General features: G+C 38.3%; 1 protein-coding gene across 18 annotated transcripts in view; it reads left to right on the top strand.

The window, feature by feature from the left end:
- Nucleotides 1-20356, top strand: part of PHLDB2 (pleckstrin homology like domain family B member 2) — a 226885-nt gene that overhangs the window by 129090 nt on the left and 77439 nt on the right. For all 18 annotated transcript variants that reach the window (XM_017547815.2, XM_017547811.2, XM_017547806.2 and 15 more), the window contains one exon: nucleotides 9590-10932. In XM_017547815.2, the coding sequence (XP_017403304.1) occupies nucleotides 9590-10932 (1343 nt within the window). The remainder of the gene's footprint in view (nucleotides 1-9589; nucleotides 10933-20356) is intronic.

The following is a 20356-nucleotide window of genomic DNA, read 5'->3' as shown; positions in this document are numbered from 1 at the left end:
CCCCCTTTCCCTCCTGTAGCATCATTTGAATCTTTTGTTCTTTCCTTAATGGTCTTCTTTTAGATATCTTTAGAATATGATACAGTAAAAATTCAAGAGAAAAAAAAAAAAGAAAACCAAGAAAGCAACTGTGTAGTTGGTGTCCTCAGACGTCACATCCACGTTCTGGTCCAGTGGCTCTTGCAGGGCATGGGTGTAGACTCAAACTTTATTATAAAGTGGAAATTTTGACTCACACCCTAATTTTTTTTTGAAACAAGTTTTTCTGAATTTGCTTCTGTAATCTAAATCCCTCTGTATTTCCCCAACAGTATGAAATGATTTACAATGTTCTGTCACTTGCTGTTGCAGTCAGTCCTTCTTCGATTAATTCTTGCTATATTGATTGGATGAACCTAAGCAGTGTCTGTATATGACAGTGTGAAATGATAAGTAACACGTTGTGTAATTTGGGAATTCTCCATACTTACTTGGTATAAATTACCTGGATAATTGCAATTATATAGGCCAGACTTTAAGTTCCTCTTCTCTAACATAACACAGCACAATAAAACACAACACAACCTTTCTCTCCAGCCTTGCCACATATCACTCCCAACACCTGGTGAATTCTGAGGATGTGCCTTGTTGTCTGAATTCTGAAGAGCCCCCACTGGCAGTCACAAAAAGCCTTTGTGTGTTTTAGGTCACTGTAGGCATGTGGACAGCATGTGTGTCTGTCTCTGTGAGTGTGTGTATGCATGTGCATGTCTACACACATTAGGATTTACAGCTCCCTGCTGTAATAGGTTCAGTCTGAAAGAATAAACAAGCGTCCTTATTTTGCTATTAAAATACATTTCTTCCCATGGAACTGCTTTCTTGGATCTTTTTGAGAACTGTAAACATCCTCCTTGGAGATTATCCACCTACCTACATGTATCTAGTGGGTAATAATTATTTTGTTCAAACAGGCAGGGCTTTGAGTGACAAAGAACATGATGTAAAGGAGGAGGAGTAGGAATCCATTTGCTGCTGTGTTTATTTGCAAAAAAGAACAATAAGGGGACTATGTCTACTAACAAACAGGCTTTTTTCTCTCTCTGCCATGGGATATAAAATCCTGTGTGTGGAGGAAGAGTTTAAAGGAACAGAGGTTAGAAAACCAGGATGAGTGAGTGGGAGAAGAGGAAGTTCTAAGGAGACAGATACTGAGACAGTGGGAAGGTCCAGGGTTACAGATAGTTGCAGAAACGGTAGGGAGGTTGGGAGTGGTATTGGAAGAAGACAGGACCTGGGGCTGTTTGCTTGGAGGGGGGTGTTTGCAGTTGGGTTTGGGGATATGTGGACAGGTGAGGCTTGTTTGCAGAGATAGAGGAGGTTGAGGAGAATTTAAGAATGAAAGGAAATATTTGTGGAGTAGGAAGGTCTGTTTGCGGAGAGGGAATTGAGGGGACTAAGGGTTTAACTGAGGATGGTGTTTAGAGAACAGAGGATGAGGAAAATAGGCTGTTTTTGGATTTTTGAAGTGAGAATATTGCTAGGAAGTGGTTATGTCTGAAGCTTCTAATAATTAGCTCCCTCTTCCTTGTGTTTTGATGTTGGGATTAGTGGAAAAAGAGACAAGTTTTTGTGTCCATTGTTGTCCATTGTAAAGCTTGGAGTTTCAGGTTGAAATAGATTTGTTTTTCTTTTCAATCCTGTAAAGCTTCCCCTCAGGCCCCATCTGCTGCCATTGGTCACCACAGAAATACCCCCACAGAATTCATGTAAAGAGTGGCACTGCTTCTGAAGGATTGCTCTAAGCTGATGCCTGAATTCAATTACATGTCATCAGTGCATGCTTTATTCATAACATCATCTTATTGTAAACATCAGTGCTGAAAGAGACCAGCCTGTGGACCACCAGTGTGCAGGGAGAGCTTTGAACACCAGGCATCAACCACTGTCTGCCACAAAATGTACACTCCGAGTCAGCATCTTGGCTCCATGGCTCTTGCAGGGCATGAGTGTAGACTCAAACTTTATTATAAAGTGGAAATTTTGACCCACACCCTAATTTTTTTTTGAAACAGGTTTTCCTGAATTTGCTTCTGTAATCTAAATCCCTCTGCATTTCCCCAGCAATATGAAATGATTTACAGTGTTCTGTCACTTGTTCTTGCAGTCAGTCCTTCTTCGATTAATTCCTGCAGTATTGATTGGATGATCCTAAGCAGTGTCTGTATATGACAGTGTGAAATGACAAATAACATGTTATGTAATGGGAATTCTCTATACTCACTTGGTATAAATTACCTGGATAATTGCATTTATATAGGCCAGATTTTAAGTACCTCTTCTCTAACACAACACAGCATAATACAACACAACCAACATTTAAATTTATTTCTTTGCTTTTAAAACTTTGTTCTTGGCTGGGCGCAGTTGCTTACGCCTGTAATCCTAGCACGTTTGGGAAGCCAAGGCAGGTGGATTACTTGAGCCCAGGAGTTTTAAGACCAACCTGGGCAACATGGTGAAAACCTGTTTCTACAAAAAGTACAAAAAAAAAAAAAAATTAGCCAGGTGTGGTGGCTTATGCCTGTAGTCCCAGCTACTGGGGATGCTGAAGTGGGAAGACAGCCTGAGTCTGGGAGGCAGATGTTGTGGTGAGGCAAGATTGTGTCACTGCACTCCAGCCTGGGAGACAGACCCTGTCTCAAAAACAAAAAAAAAACCCTTTGTTCCTTTGGTGTGTTCTCGTTATCTTCAAACTGAGATCCCTACAGTTCACAGTATCCTAAATTCAATGTTGGTGATTCATAGTTTGAAGGCGATCGGCTTCATTATGGTGCTCTCTGATATAAATGGAGCTGGAGAATTCGCTTTCTAATGAGGTGTTATAGTAGGTTTCAAGTGATAAATAACAAGATCACTGGGGGGATTAAATTGATGGATTGGAAAGTAAACACAAACGTTTCAACACACATTAACTTCTTTCCTGTTTAGACTTCTGGGTGTTGCCTTTTCTCTCTGATGGGCACCAGATGCATTCCTTCTCCCAGCCCATTCTGTGGATACGCATGTAATAAGGCATGTAGCCATTAAGGCCTTCGGGATTGTTTTCCTTCCACAGTAACATAATGAAGGAATCGTATAGTTTCACTGAGACCTCTTTTTGTTTACATAAAATATACAGGAAACCCAAAATAAACACATCAGCATAGATCAAGAAGACAGGCTGTAAACTTTGGCATCTTCTTTGCCTCCTCTCTTACACATGTTTACACAGACCTCCCTTCCCCACCTCCCTCCCTCCTCTCATCACCTTAGTGATGCCTCTGGTGTGCTCTCCTCCACCTCCCACTACCCTACCTCTGACTTTGCTTTCCTCCTCTAAACTCAGCTGCGGTTTCTGATGTCTGCAGTCACATCCCTCCTGCTCTCATTACCTGGGGAATTAAACCCATACTCTTTCACTGTATTCTTCATCCTCCTGCCTCTACTGTCCTTGCTCACACTCTAATCCTCAAAGTATGTGACTGATGACTGGTCCGCATTTCCTAGAAATGAAAAGGGCACTCTGGAAGTAGAGAAGGCAAGAGCTGTCAGTAGCCATTGTTGTTACTCATGGGGTCAGAAAAGTCAACCATCTGAATGATTCTGTACCTTTTGAGTTGAATTGATTTGTAAGGTTAAGAGATACCAAGTTGAAACAAATATATGTATGCATTCAGCTGTGGCCGGTAAACTAAGTTTCAGGAAAATGAGTGGATCCCACATTTGTACTTGATTGTAAATCTTTAAATGTACAACCCTTTACACTTCCTAAACAGGACCAATAAGCTTGAACTGAAAAAAAAAGGGGGTATCAGGCACGAATATCCCTTTTTCTCTGGAATGTCCTGCCATCCCAGTCATCTGTAACTTTCCTCTACAGATATGCATGGCCAAGAAATGGTGCATGGCTGTTTCTCAGGTTTGGTTTATTATTTGCAAATATCCTGCTTGTTTTTTCCCTAGAGTTTGTAAAGCTGATCTTTCAGCCAAATCTACTTTGGAAAATTCTGCTGTTATATTTCGTTTGGCCAACCAATCTGCTTTGGTAATCATAGTTTTTGATTTTTAGAAAAAGTGTATGTTGGAGAGGGGTAAAAGTAGTGGCACTTTCTGGGGTAGCAGGGAATCTGTACTGTGACAGAGCTTGGTAATATTTTAGTCACGTGATTAAGTAGCTTTTCCAACTACAAACAGGTTGGAGTATATTAATATATTATATCATATGAAAAATAACCTCTGTGTCTTATGCTGCAGATAAGATGTTTGTTGGATGTACCAGTCGTCAAAAGCCAAACCTTTGAGTATTCATTTTGACATGAGGTATTAAACTCTTCAACTCTTCACTGTTGGAGTAAATATTTAAAATGCAGTTTGGGTATAAGTGCTTAGTTTTTTATTCCACTTAGTGACATCTGCTGTGGCTGGCTTTCTGGGTTGCTGTGTCTGCATACTATGGGAATTCTCTAACTTAGTCTGTTTCCCATTTTGTATATATTACTTTCAAAGCAAAGTCTTTCTTACTAACTGCCACTAATTCTTGTGTATTCTAACATCTCAGAGATTTTTCTTTTTTGGTAGCCATTCCTAGAAGATCCTAAACACTTGAAGGATTACTGACCAAGTTAAATCACTTTTAGGGGAGACATGCTACTTGGACCCAGGAGGGTGTATCTTACTTGGTGGTGAGGATAGAAAAAGATTCAGATAACTATGAGGGAGAAATACATGATTATTAAATATAGTTCATTCCAGGAGACTTATAGTCCTAGATTTTAAAAACAGTGTTATAGAAAATGATTTTTCCTACATAGATTTTGTTTTTAATTCTATTACAGACAGGATGTTTGTTGGATGTACCAGTGGTCTGACCGAATACGGGCTTGGAAGTTTGTTTACATCCTTAAACTCACAGAATTTAAGTATGCAAATGGCTTTATGTTACTATTGGATGATACCTATCAGATTCCCTTCCCTTTGGTGGGCTTCTTCATCATTTCTTTATACTGTAACCTCCTCAAACCACCATTCTCACTGGATTCACCCGACTCCATGTTCTATTTCCTGTCAACCAATTGTTTCTATTAAGGCATGCATAGCAATTATTTGTTTGTAAGCAGCTTTTTCCCTTTACACTTGAAGCTACGGAAAGGCAGGAAACGGTATCTCTTACTGCATGTCTCCCAGTGCCTAACTCAGAGCCTGATTTACACTAGGCATTTAATGAAGATTAGCAAAGAAGCCCCAAATCTCAGTGGCTGCAGACAATCTTGGGTTGACAAGGACCTTGTTTCATGTTGTCCTCATTCAGGAGTGTGGACTAACAAAGCCTCCGCAAGCCTGGATGGAGGCTAGTTATCTTGGCAAGGGAGTGGGAAATGCTGAATCATGCTCTGACTCATGATGCTTCAGCTTGGAACTGGCAAGTTACTTTCTCTCATATTTCATTGATCAAAGCAAGGTACCTAGCCACACCTAACCTCACAGAGATGAAGAAGAGCAACCTTACTATGTTCCTGAAAGGAGAAGAACTGGAATATTAGTGAGTAACACTAATGCCTGCTAAATAAATATCCGATGAACAGTAGGCATGGATTTAATGAATGAAGTACCTAAAACTACCCATTGAGATTTTTTATTTTTTCCCTATACAATAAACAGAACTACTCAGATATGGAAGTAATGTAGCTACATTCTAAAATACACAAATATTATTATTATCTAAGCTATTATTCAGCAAACATCTAGAGACTTTTTTTTTTAATAACAATTCTGTTGGCTTTATTCATATCAGGGAAGTGTTATGTTTGATTTTTTTAGTGTTTCAGATGCATAAAGGGTGGAACAGATAAATTAATGATTAATGTTTTTGCCAGTCATTTAGAAGAGTTAGAAAAATGTTGCAGTCTTCGATATTTATATATTAAATTAGTCTGATCAGGAAGTTCTTTAAAGTAATCTTTTTTGGAAAAGTAAATATCTGGCTTGAAAATTGGCAAGCAGTAAGGAAAAATTAAAATATCTAATCGGGTAGGCACGTTGGCTCATACCTGTAATCCCAGCACTTTGGGAGGCCGAGGCAGGCAGATCACTTGAGGTCAGGAGTTAGAGACCAGTCTGGCCAACATGGTGAAACACTGCTTCTACTAAAAATACAAAAATTAGCCAGGTATGGTGGTGCACGCCTGTAATCCTAACTACTTGGGAGGCTGAGGCAGGAGAATTGCTTGAACCCAGGAGGCGGAGGTTGCAGTGAGTTGAGATTGTGCCACTGCACTCCAGCCTGGGCAACACAGCAAGAGTGGGTCTCAAAAAAAANAAAAAAAAAAAACCAAAACAAAACAGTCTAATCAACTTTAAAATCAAGTGTTGCTACATATTCTAGTATTTTATGCTAAGTGAGTTTTTTTTTCTGGTTGTCAAAACAGTCCAAACATATTACATAAAATGTAGAAAATATAAACTAGTATGAGAGACGTGTTAAAAGTTACTGGTAAAACTGCCATCCAAATAAAACCACTACTGATTTTTTTTGGTATAATTTCTTCCAGTCCATTGTAATTGTTATTATTGTTGTGGAAGAATAGGCATATTGGGGAGCCAAGAGAAGATTCTGTCTTGTACTAGAGAGGCTGCCATGGAAATGCTAAGAAGTGATCAAATTCAGAATATGTTTTAAGGACAGTGTTGATAGAATTTAGAGATGGACAAAATGAGGAAGGGGGGTGCTAGTGACAGAGGAGGCCAATGCTGATTCGCAGGATTTTGCCTTGATCCCCACCTGTGTGTATGGTTGTGTGTATGTACAACTGACTCTTGAGCAACTCAGCTGAATTGAAAATCTGCATATAACTTTTTACTCCCCCAGAACTTAACTACTGTTAGCCTACCATTGACCAGAAGCCTTACTAATAACAAAGCCAATTAACACATATTTTAATATAAAATAACACATATTTTATATGTATGATATACTGTACTATTATAATAAAGTAATTTAGAGAAAAGAGGTTATTAAGATGTTCATAAGGAAGAGAAAGTATGTCTATTAAGTGGAAGTGGATCATCTTGAAGGTCTTCATCCTCTATGTCTTCATGTGGAGGAGGAAGAGGAGGAGCTGGCTTTGGTGCCTCCGGGGTAGCAGAGGGGAGGCAGAAGAGGCAGGCACAATCAGTGTAACTTTATGCTTTTTTGTAAAGTATAATTTTATAAAAAGTAACCTTTTTACTTTCTTAATTTCTCTAAACATGTTTTTTTAATTTTTAATTTTTTAAAATTTTTTAACTTATTTAACTTTAGGTGCATACTATATCTGGCATTTCTCCCTATGTTATCCCTCCCCACCCTCCTCTCCCTCCCCAGTCCCCGCTGTCTCTCCCCTACACACCCTAAAAATGTTTTTTATGGGACCAATCCTCCTTCAACCATTTGCTATAGTTCAGTACCTGTATCATAGAAGGGTCCATGTTGTAAAAGAAGTCAGAAGCACCCTTGAATAATCAGAACCTTTCTGCCAAATTGTGTAATGTCAGTGTGTTTTCTTGTACTGCTGCTTCTGCATCTTCTTCATCATCTGACAGTGGTTTAGAAAAACTTTTCTCTATTAAGTTGTCCCTAATGTCCTCAGGATCCATCTATTTCCTTGTTTTGTCAATTCCAAAATATTTAACTTGAGACAATTGTCCAAGGCTTGCTGGAATTTCAATATGGCAAACCAGTGAGAGGTGATGTTAGTTCAGAATAGAGGAGTCTCAGTTTCAGTCCTCTAAACTGGTAAGATATGCCTCGTACCAGGCTGGTGTTGCCTTTAAAACTAGAATTGAAAGCAGTAGACACATGCCGAGAGGAGCATTTGTCTTGGGGGCAGAAAGGGCCCTGTCCCTCAGGAATGAAAAACTTACCGAGAGCTAGATGGAAGGACTAGATCCCAGCTGGGAGCCAAATATAATGAAAAAACTTGATTTTTTTTTTTTTTTTGAGGTACATTTAAAAGGATAAATTGCGTTTGTAACTATCTGGACAGGGCTTTGGGTTAGAGCATAAGGAACCCAAGGCAGAGTTTGTTGGGGAAGGCTGCACCTTTATGGGCAGTTGGGTTAGTGGCCCATCACCAGGATTTAGGCAGCCAGACTGTTTCTTGGCCTTGTGGATAAAGAAGCAGCTCTTTACTAGGCTGCCGGAATTTGCTCAGAAAGTATATGAAGCTGAGCAGCAGGGTGAAGTCCATTAATCCATGGCGGGAGGGAGTGAGGAAGGCTTTGATTAAAATGGAAAGCTTGGGTTCATTGAGTTTCTCACCTATGGGGCAACGAGAGCTAGAGGGGAGGCAGTAAGGTAAAAATACTAGATAGAACCTCTTCCTTAAACTTGTGGCTTAGTTACAAAGATGACCACATTGTGAAACCATTGCTAACCGTATGTGATACTGTTCCTATATGTATCAGAGATGTGATAATTAGTGTCTGATGTGCCCAGGGGCTGGAGGACAGTTTTAGTGGTTCATGGCTTCAATGACAGTGTTTAAATTGTATTTTCCCATTGCCGACAATCTAAGAAATTTCTTTTTTATCAGTTAGAATTATGAGCCTTCCCATTTGTGGTAATAGTTTGTAACTCAAAGACATTTTCATAGGCTAAAACTTTAGTCCTTAAGTTAACATTGTTCAAACTAGGGTTCAAAACACATTTTCTTAAAAATTTTAATCATGGAAGATAGAATCCTGATCTCTGCCTGGAAAAGTAGTGGTCCTGATAGGTGTTTCTGCTGGAAGAGAGGATTTGCAAGGAAGAGCATAGTGCATTTGGGGTACTAGAAAATTTGAAGGCTGTAACAGTTTCAGGTTTTTAAATATACCATCCTGACCATGTGTCAGTAATTTGTGGAATACCTTTTTCTTTGTTATTACCTGCCTCTGATGACTAAAGGAGCTTTAACTCTTCTTGTTGAGAAGGTAAATCCCAGAGCCCTCACTTAAAGAACCATCTTCCAACCCTCATGTTATTGAACAGTGTCTAACATAAACTTTTCTTTCTCCTCCCAAATGTGAATTTTGTTTTCTTAGGACTTTATTTCTGAACAGTTAATGTTTCTAGCAGAGACATCTATAGGAAGGTCCATTGCATTATGCCTTTGAGCATTAGCTAGTCACTAGGGAAGCCCGTGTTTTGCTACGAGCCAGAACATTAAGGAGAAATTGTCTTTTTTATGTACCAGCCTAATCCTGCACCTTTACTTGGTTAGGGATTTGTTCCTTCAAATGTCATTGCTGTCCTTTTAAGATGTTTTTCTTTTGTACGTAGGATATCCTGGAAGGTATCTTCTGGATATCCCAACCTCTGGAATATCTTATGTACAAAAGAAAAATAACTTAAAAGGACAGCAAGAAACAGGTCTTTATTCTTCTTCAATTTGCTGTACAGTTTTAACAGATTTACAAGTAAAACTGAGTTTGTGCTTGTTAGTTGCATTAGGTCAGACTGAAAGATTATTTGTTGAGATGTAGGCCTAACAAGGAACTGTTCTTTTAAAATCTTTTTTAAGGCAAAATGTTCTCCTTTATTTCTTTACAGATTCCAGCAAGATTATGGAAGAGCATAGCCAAAAGCAGCTAGATTTACAAAATGGGAGCTTAAAAGAAGACTCTGTGGTGCATTCGATTGAGAACGATTTCCAAAACATGATGGAGAGCCTTAGCCCAAAGAAATACTCTTCCAGTCTGAGATTTAAGGCCAATGGAGACTATTCTGGCTCCTATTTAACCCTCTCACAACCTGTGCCTGCAAAGAGAAGCCCTTCTCCTTTGGGAACCAGTGTCAGAAGCAGCTCCTCCTTAGCTAAAATCCAGGGAAGCAAGCAGTTATCTTATGATGGAACTGATAAAAATATTTCCATGAAACCTCCAACTCCTTTACTCAGCACTACATCCTGCCTCAGTGGATATCCACCTGGAAGAGCAGACTTTGATCATTATACTGGCCGGGACAGTGAAAGGGCCTTGAGGCTCTCAGAGAAGCCTCCCTATTCCAAATACAGCTCAAGGAATAAATCACATGACAATGTCTACTTTCTTGGAGGCCTGGAAGGTCGGAAGGCATCTGGCTCACTCCTAGCCATGTGGAATGGAAGCTCCCTGAGTGATGCTGGCCCCCCTCCTATCAGCAGATCGGGAGCTGCAAGCATGCCTTCAAGCCCAAAGCAAGCCAGGAAAATGAGCATTCAGGACAGCCTGACGCTTCAACCCAAGTTAAGTAGACACAAGGAGCTTGCATCTGAAAACATCAATTTGAGAACTAGGAAGTATTCCGGCAGCAGCCTGAGTCACATGGGAGCCTACAGCCGATCACTTCCCAGGTTGTACAAAGCCACAGAGAACCAGCTGACACCCCTCAGCTTGCCTCCAAGAAACTCTCTGGGCAATTCCAAACGAACAAAACTTGGGGAAAAGGATCTACCTCATAGCATAATAGACAACGACAATTACCTTAATTTTTCTTCTTTGAGCTCAGGGGCTTTACCCTATAAAACCTCTGCTTCTGAAGGCAATCCTTATGTAAGTTCTACCCTCAGTGTCCCTGCCAGCCCTCGAGTGGCTCGGAAGATGCTTCTGGCCTCCACCTCCTCCTGCGTCTCTGATGACTTTGATCGGGCTTCATACGTGGGAACAAACTCGAGTCATTCGCTTTTTGCTGGAGAATCAGACAGAGTATTTGCGACCAGGCGGAACTTCTCTTGTGGATCTGTGGAGTCTGATGAGGCTGATTTGGAAAGCCTCAGACAGGCCTTAGGAACCCCTCAGCCTGTCCTTCGGGAACGGAAAAGCAGCATTAGCTCTATTTCGGGACGTGAGGACCTGATGGATTATCACCGGCGGCAGAGGGAGGAAAGACTCAGGGAGCAGGAGATGGAGCGATTGGTAATGTTAACCTCAACAGTGATTGACCTCACTGTTTCATTAACCAGTATCTACAGGGCAGCCTTGTAGACTGAATCCAGGATATGTGGGAATATAGGATTTTCATGTTCACTGGTCACAGCTGCTATCTTTCTCTTCTCTCCTGCTCTCCTTCTTCTTCCCGAATTACTATTCATAGGCATGACTGGCTATCTTGAAGGCCTACAGGAGTTAATTTAGTTGATCTGCGGACTTCTCACAAGTATAAATTCTTGAAAAACGTAACAAAGGAGTTGAGAATTTTATGAAATTTCTGAATCTTACAAACTTCTCTTTAAGACTATGAGGAAATGCTGACTTTTATTATAGCATTAAATTTGCTTGTATATGGTTATGAGAGTAGTCAGTGAAATCATGACTCACCGAGAATTAGGTAGTAAATTTGTCTTTATAGCAAGTTGTCTAGAAAGTTGGAGTTGCCTCAGTGGTGCTCAGGTTTTTCCACACTGCTCATACACACCCTTACTGTCTTCAGCTCTGACTCTTAGCATGTACAGTGACTCCAAACTATGCATACTCACAAGATCTATTGAGTTGTCTTTTTCCATTTAAAATGAATTTTTACTTATTGTCGAAATACTGAAAATAAGAAGACAGGAGGAAACATCCCTTGAGAGTCTCACTAATGAATGAGAACAAACAACTGCATTTTCCCATTCTCTTTTAAGCACAAGTATTTCTCTTTCAGAATGACTACCTGTCACAGATTACTTTGATTCATTTTCGTTTCATGATTTCCTTAATGAGAGAAGCTGCAGGGTAGTAAAGCTGACAACACTATAGGATTATCAGAAGTATTTTAGTTACTGAAATATACTTGAATATGATTTTTGAATCACATCCAAAACTAGTTAATACCCTGTAGGACAATAAAATTGTAACCCAGGCTTGTCTAACTTGGGGCCTGTGGGCCGTGTGTGTGGCCTATGACGGCTTCAAATGCCGCCCAATACAAACTTAAGCTTTCTTAAAACATTATGAAATGTTTTTTGCCTTTGTTTTTGCTCATTAGCTATCTTAGTGTATTTCATGTGTGGCCCAAGATTGGACATCCCTGTTGTAATCTTTGGATTACAATGGACAGAAACCATTTGTATCCATCCAGAAGGAAATACGTTTGACATTTTAGAGCAGGAATCATTTGCATCGATCATAGTTTTTGTAAGTTGATGTCTGTTCTTACACAGTTTTCAAATATCCTGACAATAGCGAATGAAAATAAATGTGCATACCCTTAGAGAAGTTAGATAGTCCTTGGGTGGGTCAGTTATACAGTATTCAGTATGACATTTCTCTTTATTATCATAAATAATCTCTATGTGTGGACTAAAATGGGATTGTGTTTGGGCTTGCTTCTTTGACAGAAATTCAGAAGACTTAATTAGCATACAAAACCATGCCAAGCAACTATTATTTATGAAGCTAGATAATTAACTTCTATCTGATAACTTATCAAGGCACCTGGGAGAGCATTTTTAATGGCTTCCATGACTCCAGACATCTGTTTCCTCTTATGTCTATCAAGGATAGACAACCAAACTCAAGAAATTCTTCTCCGCTAGGTTTCATCTTCAACATCTGTTAAGTCTTGGAGAATTTCTCTTTCCTCTAGATTTTCCAAATCTGGTACGGATCTTGGCAATCCAGGAAGTGACCTTCTGTACTGCCTGTAAGGTTGAGCTCGTCAAGTCATAAACAGTTTTCACTTCTTGAAAGAGCTTTGTGGATATTGCCCTAAATATGAAGTTATGTATTTTTCTTTAATCGTGGTCTTGTCATATCTGTTGAAATGAGGCTTATTTTTAAATTTGACACTCTAGACTTGATCTTGGTTGCGTAGTCTATTTGTTTGACTACATTGCGGTGAAAGGGATGACGGATTCTTATCCAGCCTGTGCAAATGAAAATATTGCCATTAAAAAGTAAAGTGGCTCAAAAAAATTACCTCCTGCATCCTGAGAGATCAGTGAGAACAAGTTACCATGAAAATAATATTTCATTTCGTTTGCAAAAATCAGAGTTAGCTGAATGGAGGCTTAGAGATAGAGTGGTACGAATCCGAAGGGTTTTCCCCTGAAAAAATAGATGATTAAAAATAATACTAATAATATTCCAAAACACATATCCACATTTAGAAATTCAATTTTTATTATCAGTTCAGTCAGTTCTATGTAATTAATTCCTATTCCTCTGCATCTTGGGCTGTTAATTTGGTTTCATGAAGTCATCTATTTCTGGACTAAAAAGAGTCCTGAAAATCTGATTTAGCTGCCTAGTACTGTCTCATTTTTGTCTGTGCAATTCTTTGAAATATCAGGAGTTAAGAATACCTGGTAAAGTCTTATCCACAAGGTTCTAAAACTGTCATTTCTTCATTAACGAGATACTATATTTTGTAGGCAAGTTCACAGGGAAAGTAGAGAACACTTGGTGAATTTAAGAGTTAAGTGGCTATAGTTAGTTTATGGTTAATTTAACAAACAATATAAGCATGAAGGAGAGTTAAAATCCTTTAAATCAGTTTTGTAAGAACATATTACAGAGAGCGAGGGCACTGACAGATAATCAAGACCTTTCTGTAAAGTACCCAATCTTTGAACCTTATCTATAATATTAAAAATAATATTTTACCTGTACAAAATTATCTTAAGGAAGGGTGACTTTCTCATTTGATTTGAGAAATTTTTAGGGGCACAGTGAACAAAGCTAATTATTTCTAGCCTCTTGCTTTTTGTAAAATTAAGGAACAAATCTTTGTGATTGCCTACAGGTTCTCTGGGAAAACCTAAAAGTAGTTCAGGAATAGGTATCTTAGAAATTGTATTTTTTTTCTTTATTTAGGGCCTGTCTGATTTGAAGGCAAAATCAGAGGAGATTTTGTCACTTGAGTAATACAGAATTGTGTATACGTGAGAGTAGCGAATGTTTGTGGTTTGGCTGTTTAATAAAATGCCAATAGATTATTTTATGATGAGCAAGTAGCCTTAAATTATTCAAAAATGAAGAAAACTCTTTTTGTTATTTTAAATATGCACGAGTATATTTCAGTTAGCGCAAAGCTCAGAAAGTTACTCCTGTAAGATACTAATCTCTGCTCTTTTGGGCAGATTATGTAGAAGAATTACCTTTTACTGCCTTTTGCAAGAATAGGCTGATTTCTCCAAGATGAGTCTGTCATTTCTATAGAGATAACTGCATTTTAGTTTTACATTAACAGGGTGCTTGTCATATATTACGTTTTTTATATGCATTACATTAAACATACTTAATGAGTAATTGCATCAAAATCATGCAAACTTTGCCAAGTTTTTAACATGCTATTATTTCTTTATAGCCGTTTTATTTGCAAGTATTATAAACCAAGTTAAATCAAACTCCCTTTGCGCAAATCTTCAATTTTCTGTTTCCATCAACTTCTGTCCTTCATTATTCTCTTCCACATTCTGGAACAACCAGACACTAAGACAAAAATACTTAAAAGTGTTGGAAATTATGTTCACACTAACACATCACAGAACATAATTACTGATAATGTGAAAAGGTTTGTCACAGTTATAATTCAGTTTAGGTGAGTACAATGTTTATATCTTTTTTAATATTATGGAAATAATATTAGCTTATGTTTTTAGCAAACTAATATAAGACAATTAAAAGTTCAGATAAACCAATAACTTTATCATAAAACAAATTCAAATATTTTTTAAAAATGAAATTATGGTTGTATTATACTGTACACTGATAAAAACAAGGAAAAGATATATAGCTGTTTTGTTGTTGAATTTAAAATGCATTTGTTTTCTTAAAAATTATATTTACCCATGACACAGCCCCAGGAGATCCAGAGAACATGTGTCTCTAAAGCTGTTTTTATAGCCAAATTATGAAATCAGGTCTTTTCTTTTTTTTTAAAGAGAGCAGAGTCAGGCTGGGTGAGGTGGTTTGCACTTGTAATCCCAGCACTTTGGGAGGCCAAGGTAGGAGGATCACTTGAGCCCAGGAATTTGAGACCATCCTGGGCAACATGGCAAAACTCTGTCTCTACAAAAAAATATAAAAATTAGCCAGGTGTGGTGGTGCATGCCTGTACCACCAGCTACCTGGGAGGCTGAAGTGGGAGTGTTGATTGAGCCCAGGAGATTGAGGCTGCAATAAGCCATGATCACACCACTGAACTTCAGGCCAGGTGGCAGAGTGAGACCCTGTCATTAAAAAAAAGAGTACATTTAAAGCATTAGAATTTCACAAAATTTATTTCAAGAAAATAAATTCTTAAAATTCCGGGAATGTTAGATTTATCTGTTTGTTAGTCTATAAACCAATCAGAATAGCAGGCCTCATCTATTTATTTATTATTATCCTCGGGAGGTAGAAAAATATTTCACCTATACACAGTGTTTTCCCTGCTCCTCCTTAGGTAGAGACACAGATGAAAGGCTTATGGCATAAGTCCTGCAGCTCCAATTACTGATCAAAAGTGAACACTGGACCACAAAAATCTCACTTTTCCAGATCTCAAAAGACTGGTTGCTTTTCCATCAGGCACAAAATATATTCCTGATCTGAGTACATAAATAGAAAAACAAACAAATTGTAAACAACAACAAACAAATAGTCTGTCACCTCTCACCTGACCGAGGCTGGATTCCAGTTCTACTTGTCAAATCACCACGTGGTCAGATTGTGAAACCAGATTCCTAGTCATGGCTGCCACCAAGGGAAGTAACTAACAGTTGTATGCAAACCAAAACCCCAGTGAAACCTGGCCAAGGATTAGAAACAAAAACTACAGAGAATAGCTAGTCAGTGCAGGTAATGTTCTGTTGCCATTTGGGATTTACCTCCAAAGCCAAGAAAAGACATGCCTGGGCATCCAGCCCATGAGATGCAGTTCATGGGCAGTACAATTTAATTGACTGTATAGAGTGAGTCACTTGCACATTTTATTAAGGACCTCCAAATTGTCAAAGCATAATTTTCAAAAAGTAAATGCAACTCTTTATGTAAATGAAGAACGAATAGATGCCAAAGATTTCTTTAATTCATTAATGAGGAAGCCAGGTGGGGCAAAGCTGGTTCACCAAGTATAATATTTATGGTATTTTTAGCTCAACCGTGATTATACTAGTGTTCCACCTGTATTTCTTTTAATGTGTTCAATCTTTATTTGAAAACTCAAGGTAATTTTATTGAGTATTAAAGATTAAACTGTAATTATGTACCTCCAAGGACCTATTAATGAGGTAAACAATCCACTTGGAGTCTATATTAAATAACCTCCAGCTGCTGTGCTATTTGAGATCTTTAGTTTGTTCTGTTTTCTTAAAAATAATTTTTCTTTCTTTTTGGTTTTTGCTCTCAGCTGCCAATTCATGCTTTGGTCATTTTGCCAGCCTTTTCATTTTTCATGATCTTAGAAACCAGTTATCAAGTCTTAATTTGAAATGTTCTCAACTAAGAGTTACTAAGTGAGGTCTCGAGGGGGCCTTGAGCACATGAAGTGTGTGCACTTCAGTTCATAGACCTGTGACATCCGTTTGGACTGGTTGGTGGTCATTTTAACTTCCTCACTCTGAGCTATGTTTCAAGCAGGGGACATTAATGAATAAGATGTTGCTAGAGGGTTGGGATGCTCATTCTTTGACAGATTAGAGGTTCTAGAGCAGGGGTCCCCGACCCCCGGGCCAGTAGCGGTTTCTGTCCTGTTAGGAATGGGGCTGCACAGCAGGAGATGAGCGGTGAGCCAGCAAAGGTTCGTCTGTATTTCCAGCCACTCCCCATCACTCACATTACTGCCAGAGCTCCAACTCTTGTCAGATCAGTGGTGGCATTAGATTTTCAAAAGAGTGAACACTATAGTGAATTGCACATATGAAGGCTTTAGGTTGCATGCTCCTTATGAGTCTAATGCCTGATGATCTGTCACTGACTCCCATCACCCCCAGATAGGACTGTCTAGTTGCAGAAAAACAAGCTCAGGGCTCCCACTGGTTCTGCATTATGATGAGTTGTATAATTATTTCATTACACATTACAGTGTAATCATAATAGAAATAAAGTGCACAATAAATGTAACATGCTTGAATCATCCCGAAACCATCCCTCCTGCACGTCCGTGGAAAAATTGTCTTCCATGAAACCAATCCCTGTTGCCAAAACGTTTGGAGAGTGCTGTTCTAGAGGTTAGAAAAATCATTATAAAGTAGGATATTCTTGTAATTGTCCTGTTTGACACCTGCCTTCCTCTAAGTAGTCCAGAGATAGTGATGGCCATCTACAGCTTTTTATGGTCCAAGGCAGTTAAAGTCATTTTAAGAAGAAAAGGGGAAAATAAATGAAAGCAAACCCTGCTGCTTTTAAGAGTATTTATTTGGTTACGTTGCCAAAAGCATCTGTGTTCTTTTGCGGAGAACCAGTGGATTTGCACGGATTGCATTGTAGCCATCCAGTATTTTCTTTCTGGCTGGTGATGGTCATCTGTAGTGCCTTGGTAAATAGCATTGTCGCCTTTTAGAACAATGCAGGGCCACACTGATACTTATTTCTCAAACATGTTGTAATGTGATGCCAGGTCTCATGAAGCATCATGGAGTAAGGTTTTCTGATTTTTTTACATACATATGAATTTTTTACATTACATATGGATTCCTTGAAAATAAGATTGGCTTTCTTTTAAGGTACATATTAATATTTCTGTGGTAGTTATGTGAATAGGTGAAATATCTGGGTCGGCAGTTCTCTCCTATTGAAGGTGTTTTGTCCTTACAGCTCCTTTGAGAGCACTTTATAACTAAATAATTTTAATTTGTAAGAGACTGGGACCATACCTATCTTGCTCACCACTATAGATGCACCTCCTAGCCAGATGTCTAGAGTATAAGAAGCATTCTTTACATGTTTTGGAAAAGAGTACTTGAATATTTTTGATACCCATTCATGACATTCATTCTGGGTTTCCTTCATCTGTGACTGTAGGTTGCATCCCTGGTTCCCAGATGATATGCATTTAGTTCTAGGTAACATTGAAGCTCTCTACAAAAAAAATGAAGTTATCTCAGTATAAATGAGATTTTTTTTTTACTTCCAGAAAGGGGTAATTATTTACCAACTTTCAATTAAAAACAAAAACATGAAAGAGTTATTTTTCTTTAATTTGAAAAATTTCTAGCATTCTTTATAAGAATTGGTACTCTCCAGTGTCATACAAAAACCAAGGTTATAGATCCAGGAGTTTTGCTTGTGTACTTTTGAGGAGATCCTAGATCTAATGTTTCTAAGATTAAATAAAAAAATAATCGAGCATATTTGTTTTAGGACTTTTGGTATTTTATAAAATAAATGTGTGTATTCTCTAATCTCTGAAAGGTGGTCAGATGCAAACCCTATTTTAAAGACCAGAAAGTAAACAGATATTATGTAATGTTGTAATTAGGAAAAATTATTTAGGAACCCAATACTAGTGAGCATCGTCAGATGAAAGTGACAGCTTGTAGATTTTTGCTTCTCTGTTTGCTTCTTGATGTCTCTATTTCCTGGTGATTCCTGATCCCCCAAAATAAGCTGGGCATTCAGACCTTTTTGACTGTGTTGAGCCATGTTATAAGTTTGATAATATTTTTTGTTTGGATTGCAGAATGAACAATGTTGAGAGAATGCTTATTGTTGCTTAGTCATAGTATTAATCTTCTTTTTTTTTTCAACAATGTCTTTGAAATGTGAAGGCAAGCTTAAGTATTTGGAAATGATTTTGTCCTCCACCTCAACTTGAATCTCCTTCCTGATGTGGCCCTTCCGTTTGCTACATCCTGAGTATAATTTTAATTTATTTAAAAAAGTGGCTGCACTAGTTGGAAGAAGCCAGTTAAACTGCAAATAGGGTAAGAGGTTTATTTACTGACCCAGTAAACTTAGTGACTCAAGACTTCTGAAAGGATCTTGATATTCTGCTAGAATGGCCATTTGGTGGGTACACAGGCTTAATCTTCAGATTCAGCCTAAGGCTTAAACTGAATTGTTGCTGTGGAGCCTTTTCTTAACTTCTCTCATGTTTAAAATAGCCATCAATTCTCTGCCCTTTTTTCTTTTTTAACTTTTCTAACTTGTTTGGAGGGTTTATGGGATTTAGCTCAGAAATAAAATGTGAGCCACAAATGTGAACCGTGAATGTCATTCAAAATTTTTTTATGTTAAGCCAAAAAAAAAAGACCCAGGTGAAATTAGGTATAATATATTTGATAGCACAGGATTAGATTAGCAATGCTACCTACTCCCTAAATAAGCAATCCATTCTTTAAGTAAACAGCATTATTTCTAAATAAAATATGTACCTTTTTAGTCACTGCGTCATACAAAGAATAATTATCTGGCCGGGCGCGGTGGCTCACGCCTGTAATCCCAGCACTTTGGGAGGCCGAGGCGGGTGGATCACGAGGTCAAGAGATCGAGACCATCCTGGTCAGCATGGTGAAACCCCGTCTCTACTAAAAATACAAAAATTCAGCTGGGCATGGTGGAGTGTGTCTGTAATCCCAGCTACTCAGGAGGCTGAGGCAGGAGAATTGCCTGAACCCAGGAGGCGGAGGTTGCGGTGAGCCGAGATCGCGCCATTGCACTCCAGCCTGGGTAACAAGAGCGAAACTCCGTCTCAAAAAAAAAAAAAAAAAAAAAAAAGAATTATTATCTGTCATCAGATCACCTTGAGTTATTAGAGAATAAAGCAAAGACTTTCTACAAATTGCTAGGGTGTAAGTGTGTGTGTGCCTACACGTGTGTATATGTTGATTAAATATTGAAATAATCATTAATCATTAGCAAATTTGGACTGCCAATTGTACTCCATTAATTGAGAGTAAAAAAAAAAAAACAGTTGTCATGTCTTCTTTCTTTCTTCTTCGCTTGGAGAAACAGATGGGCAGAAAAGGAGTGGGAAAGAAAAATTAGTATTTGGCAAAAATCTAATGACTTCACATTGGGGAAACAGAGCTAAAATCTTCATGAAATTCTGTATTGCAGTAGTCTATTCTTGAGAGCAAACCCTCTGTTCTTATAGTGGCAGTACAAACTATTGCCTCTTGATGGTGCCATCCATTAAAAAATTACTCTTAGAATTTGAGAGATGTATATTCTGACTCTTCACGTAGTTCAGCTTTCTCAGACTAAATGCTGAAATACAGAAAGCAACTTGGACTAAAAAAAAGCCCTATATGCCCCTATGTCAGTAACAGAAGAAGTCTCATTCTTTTTTAAAATGACAAATATATGAACACTTGTTTGTAAATAAGAAATAAAACTCATAAAAAAATTTGTAGAAAGATACAAACTAAACAAAAACCGAAAATATATTAAGACCAAAAAATATATAGGAGTGGAGGCCGGGCACGGTGGCTCA

The sequence above is a fragment of the Cebus imitator genome, unplaced genomic scaffold (genome assembly GCF_001604975.1).
Source record: "Cebus imitator isolate Cc_AM_T3 unplaced genomic scaffold, Cebus_imitator-1.0 Scaffold201, whole genome shotgun sequence".
Lineage (NCBI taxonomy): Eukaryota > Metazoa > Chordata > Mammalia > Primates > Cebidae > Cebus > Cebus imitator.
The sequence above is the reverse complement of the archived record's forward strand: the minus strand, read 5'-3'. Positions and strand labels throughout refer to the sequence as shown.